Raw genomic sequence first — 5,397 nt, 5'->3', positions numbered from 1 at the left:
CTACATGCAGGCAATACATGCATACACATAAAATAAAAATAATAAATAAAAATTTTTAAAAAGGCTGACCCCTAACAATATGTACAAAAATATAAAATGTAAATAAAAAATGCAAACAAATTCTCCTTTTCAAAGTACTTTTAAGAAAAAAAGCAGGGCCTCGGAAGTTTTGTTTTTTTCCTCCCCTGTGGCAAATTTGAGTTGTGGTTTTGGTGGGGTGGTGGAGAGCGCATGTCATCTGCAGTGGCACTGCCCGCTATGGGCGGGCGGGCCTGCCTCTCTACTCGAAGGTGACCACGTTTAGATTCTGAGACGGGAAGTGGAGGGTGAATAGGTCACGGTGGCCTTTTAGGTTTAACTTTTCCTTTTTGCTGTCTAGTCATCCTCATCGGTCTTCTGCTTCTTGGTATCAACATCATCATCCTGCACAAGAAACAGCGTCACAGGCCTGCCAGGATGGGGACCCTGGACTGCCAAATCCCTCCTGCCCTATCTAAGTTCTAGCTCTGGACCCTTTCCACCTCCACTGTAATCCCACCTGAGACATCACACTGCTCAACTACAAAGCCAGAACCCACCTCCCCAAGCTGTAGTGCCTCAGGTCAGGTTCAGTCCAGCTAGGGGTGGGAAGGGGGAAGGAAGGGCACATTCTCATCCTAAACGAGTTCGCTAGAACTAGAACCGACCTCATCATCTTCAGCTGCCCGCTTGCACGGCACTGCCTCAGTCTCCTCATCTTCATCTCCGTCCTCTTCCTCACCTGGAGAGAACCAAGGGCCAAGTCAAATATATGTCCCTTCAACTCTAACTGCCACCATGGAATGTCCCTGACCCGTCTGCCAAAGCCCACAGGGCCGAAGCAGATCACCCAGTATCTTCTGAAGATGGGGAGAGGGAAATGACCATCGGAACCGGGTGAGGCACCTGCCTGAAACAAGGCCCTGCCCAATCTGCTCCCGCCACAGAACCCCATCACGCTCTTTTGGCAGAAAAGGCCAAGAAGGGAATCTGCAGGGAGACAGCCGGGAGACTGACTACTCACCATCACCTTCTTCCTCCTCCTCCTCTTCCTCCCCACCTTCTTCCTCTTCTTCATCTACCTCATTGTCAGCCTCCTGTTCCCCATTTTCCTCATTCTGTGACAGGAAACAGGAGCCATTAGACACCAGCAGGGTTGGAGACCCCCGCAAGGCTGGCTGCACCAGGTCGCTGCCACCTCCAGGTCCTGGGGACAGGACTCAACACCTTCCCCACCTGAACCAGGCCCTAAATAAGTAAAAGCTCTAGACAGAACTCACAGCATTCCCATTGGCAGGTGCGTCTCTTCCATTCTCTGCCTCCTCCACAACTTCCTTCTTCTCCTTCAAGTCCTTGGAGGGAAGAGGAAACCGGAGTTAGTCTTTGTAACAGCAGAACTGAGAGCTGGACTGATCGAAAAGCTGGGGATGGCATTCCGGGAACGCATCTCCTAGGTACCGAAATCCGAGAACTCGGCTAGTTGCAGACCCGCCGGGCCGCGGGACGGGCGCCGTGTGCGGGCGCCCGCCCATCGCGGACTTGTGTCCAACTAGAGGGCCCTGAGAAGGCGGCGGCCCTGAGTAACATAAATAAGTGGAGGGAGGGGCCTGGGCGCAGCGGGGAGGCCCTCAGCCGGGCGGAAGATACCCTGATCTCCGAAACCAATCCCTCTATTCTGCACAAGTACCGCTCGTCCCCGATCGGTGCCCACAAGCCAGCATCTTGAGGCCCTGCCGCCCTGAACCCGCAACGCACGGCCGAATTGAGCACCCAGGAGCCCTCGGAGGCGCTCGGCTGCCGTCCGCCGAAAAGCGTCAGGCACCTGTTCGCCGGTTCGCGCCCGCCCCAGGCCTGCCCAAGGCCTCGCGCCACCAGCTCCTGCCCCCTGGCGGCCGAAGCCCGGGGGAGTCAGTGGGGGCGGGGTGGAAACGGCGCGCAGGCGCACAACCGCTGCCCGAACTCTGCGCGCGAGCCTCGGCACGCACCGCGCGCACAGAGCACGTGGCCCGGGCCGCGGAGTGCGCCTGGTGCCCTGGAGACCCGCGGCAGCGGCAGCCGGTCGAGCACAGACTCCCCGCTGGCCCGCCAGCTCCAGGCCACCCTGCTGCCGCCATCCCCGCGGGTAGCAGCGCCTACTTCCGCCTCCGCTTTTGGCGCGCAAAGTCGCGCCATGGAAAACGAGATGCACGGGGCGGCCCAGCCGCGATCCTCCAACCGTCGGGGGCGCGCTCCCCGGGGCGCCTCGAGGGGATTGACCTCCGAACTCCCGCGGAAGGCATGGGGGAGGGGCCGGGCGCTAACCTCAGCCCGGCGGGCACCGCTCCAGAGCCGGCTCCCGAGGTCCGATCTGCGCGAGTGGCCTCGGGGAGGCTCGGAGGTGACGCCAGGGCCGCCCGAGCTGAGACGCCAAGGTGACTCGCCGAGCGGAGAAGGGGCGGCGACGCTCCGTGGGGCGGGCGGCGGGGCAGCTTTCGAGCTGCAGCTGCCGCTTCGGAACCCCGGCGCGGGGAGCGCGGGCCCAACCTGCCCCGCCACCTCATGGCCAGAACGCAGAGTCGCGATCGGGCCGCCCCCGCTTCCTCCCGCCGCCTGGCGACCACCCGATCGCACACCCTTCTCATGCCCGTCGCCGCGCCGCCCTGTGCGCGTCACCCGGAGTCGGTCCCGATACCCCGAGACCGGGGCGCGAAACGGAGGTCTAACAAAGAGCGTGGCCGGCGCTGCCGGCACACGCAATCCCCGTGCTTCCGACGCACTAGAGTTACAAAGTTACCTCCGTGCGCCCGGCAACCCCGGCCCGGCCGCCCCGCGCCGCTTGTAGCCCAGACATACAAGTTTGCAGGCTGCGCCGCGCGTCCCCACAGGCTCCCCTCGGGCTCTGCGTCCAGACGGCCGCCACGTCTGCCCGCACCTTCCTGCCCCCTCCCCCGCACACAAAGAACAACCTGCCCGGGGGCACCGCGGTGGTGGCCGCGCGATGCGGCCGCCGAGGTCCTCCCGGGAGGCCGTCACCGAGGCTCGGGCCCGCCCGACCGCAAGGCGCCCAGGATTGCCCCAGACGCGGCGCGCGGACCCCGAGGGGGCGGGCGGCGTCCAGCCTCACCTTGGTGGTGATCTCGGAGCTAGTGTCCACGGCTGCGTCTGACATGGTGGAGCACGCCGGAGATCCGATGCAGCAGGCGGAGGAGAGTGCTAAGGCTGGTGGACTCTGGCGCGGGAGCTGCCGGAGTCCGCGGCGGAGGAGGCGGCGGGCGGTGAGGGTAGCTGCAGCGAGCACGGAGCCAGACCCAGGAACAATGCAAAGATGGCTTTTCGGAGCAGCCAGTGGGGGACTCACGCGGCGCCAGAACCTTTAATATAGATTAGTGGGCGGCGCCCCACCACCCTGGCCCGCACGCGATTGGCTTAGCGCCGGGAGCGGGCGTTTGCTGATTGGCTCGATTCCGAACAATGGGCAAGCGAGCTTAAAGCGGCAGCGCCTCGGTGCGACCCGCGCTGCGCAGTCGCGGGCGACTCTGTCATTCAGCCTTGGAGTGGGCTGGGTCCCGGCCTGGCGGAGGGGAGACGGCGCACGCTCTCGCCCGCGCGCTCCCGCCGCTGTTTTGCTAGGGATTCTGACGCACGCAGCTAAAGCGCGGCAAAGCCACCCGCCCAGCCCCCGTCCACCCCTTCCCCTCCCCCGTGACTGCTCGGAAGGAGAGCGAGGACGGAGGCGGGGACACGACGGCTGCCAGCTAGGGGGGGAGGGGAAGGCTGGTGCTGGGCGGCGCTTGCCCCGGGCGGTGCCCGCGAAGGCGTCCGTCCCGCACCTTGGCACCTTCGACACAGAGTCGCCCCCATGAACATGGACGTGAGTCCACGACGGGGCCGCGAGTGGACGAGGACCCTGGCCTCCTTTCCGGCCCCCCCGTCCCACAACAGGGCGGCTGTCCGGGGCCAGCCAAACAGTGGGGCTTCGCGCCAAGCACACGCTCGCGGATCGACGCTGGGTCGCGTCGAGCGGGACAGTTCGCGGGCCTCGTGCCGGCTGCGGCGTCGGCGCCCTGGGGCTCGTCGGCGTCTTCCCGGTGCGGTCACTGCCGTCGGGACCGCCTCAACCTCTCCGTCCAGGGCCCCGCCCGGCCCTCGAGTTGACGCCCGTTCCTCACATTGGGGGGCCTCGGTGGGCATAGGCACGTGCACCCCTGGGAAGTAGTGGTCCCCTGGATCAGAAGGGCCAGTCCTTTGGGGTTCCTTCAAACTTGAGGTACCATTCCTGGAACCACGCGGAGCCACGAAAAGAGAACCATAAAGACGCCACACTCAAGATGGCGTCGGACCGGGCAAGCGTGGCGTGACGTGGCTCCCCGACTCGCGCCAACAGCCCCCCAACCGTGGGCTACACCTTGCTTATCGCTATCGCGTATGGCCGTCAAACGAACAAATCTGTTCTGTGAGGAAAGACGACAACAGAAACAGAGCGGGAGAAACGACCTGTGCCACACTCAAGATGGCGATAGTGTCCGACACCCCCCCTTGTTGCCAGAAGGGGGCGCCCGACACGGAAGGCGGGACTCCGTAAGACAAGAGCGCACACTGGCTGAGAGTGGCGGGCGAACACAAAGTTGACGCTTTGCGTCCTGCTATTGGCCACCGCTGCTGTCAGTCTCTTGCGGCCGTGGATTCGGGAGTGGAGAAAACCCGGAGTCGGGGAACGGGGAGAGCGGGTGGATGCCAAGTCCTGTAGAGCTTGAGGTCTAAGCGAGAAGAGATACTGAGTAGCCCTTCTCGGTTCCCTTCAGTGGTCGGCGACTTGACCCATGCTCCTGGGACGCCTCTTTACCGAGAAAGAGCGCGCAGAGTCGGGGCGCTGCCGTAGTTGGGCACGCGGGACCGACCCCCCACGACACACGCGTCTAGCCCGCATTCCCGCGCGCACGTGCCAGGCTCGTAAACTGGACTGTAGGGCGTCCCCGAGCGGCTTCTCCTTTCGGGGAGACGCCGGGCCACCACCCCCCCTTGTCCTTTGTCCCGCGGTCGCACCGCAGTAACGGAGAGGCGTAATGCGGGGTAATGGCTGAAGAAGGTAGTCCCCGCGCGCCCTAGAGCTTCACACGCTGTCCCACCCCAGCTGCTTTCCCGGTGGCGGGACCCGGGACCACCATTCACTAACAGGGAGGAAGAGCCTGAGAGCCGCAGTTTCGGTGGCAGAGGTGGCGGGGTAAACAAATACCTGGGAATTAGCCATCACACCCCCGTTACTCCCCAGGGCGTCGTTCCACACACAGCATGCTGTCAGGGCTTCTTCCCAGTCTGAAGGGTGGCCTGCCGCCTCTGTCCCCAGCTAAAGAGTGACCATGTAGGTTCTGATTCCGGCCCATGAGTGTGAAGCTGGGTGAG

The 5,397-nt window shown here is 63.6% G+C and overlaps 1 protein-coding gene across 1 annotated transcript; it reads right to left on the bottom strand.

The window, feature by feature from the left end:
• Positions 1-131: 131 nt before the first annotated feature.
• Positions 132-3,350, bottom strand: Ptma (prothymosin alpha). The gene is made up of 5 exons (XM_029565937.1): positions 3,122-3,350; positions 1,299-1,370; positions 1,043-1,136; positions 687-760; positions 132-423 (listed from the first exon to the last, which is right to left on the bottom strand). Exons 1-5 carry the CDS (start codon positions 3,164-3,166, stop codon positions 376-378), a joined length of 333 nt encoding a protein of 110 aa, XP_029421797.1. The 5' UTR covers positions 3,167-3,350; the 3' UTR covers positions 132-375.
• Between the last annotated feature and the right edge of the window lie 2,047 nt (positions 3,351-5,397).

The sequence above is a fragment of the Nannospalax galili genome, unplaced genomic scaffold (assembly GCF_000622305.1).
Source record: "Nannospalax galili isolate Female #2095 unplaced genomic scaffold, S.galili_v1.0 scaffold1138, whole genome shotgun sequence".
NCBI lineage: Eukaryota > Metazoa > Chordata > Mammalia > Rodentia > Spalacidae > Nannospalax > Nannospalax galili.
This window is presented reverse-complemented; position numbering and strand designations above follow the sequence as displayed.

Excerpts from the sequence above, each read along its gene's own strand:
- Ptma (XM_029565937.1), bottom strand. The coding sequence starts at position 3,166 with ATGTCAGACGCAGCCGTGGACACTAGCTCCGAGATCACCACCAAG. Across the intron at positions 761-1,042 it reads GGAGGAGGAAGAAGGTGATG|GTGAGGAAGAGGACGGAGAT; the intron begins GTGAGTAGTCAG and ends GGTTCTCTCCAG. Across the intron at positions 424-686 it reads GGGCAGCTGAAGATGATGAG|GATGATGATGTTGATACCAA; the intron begins GTCGGTTCTAGT and ends TTTCTTGTGCAG.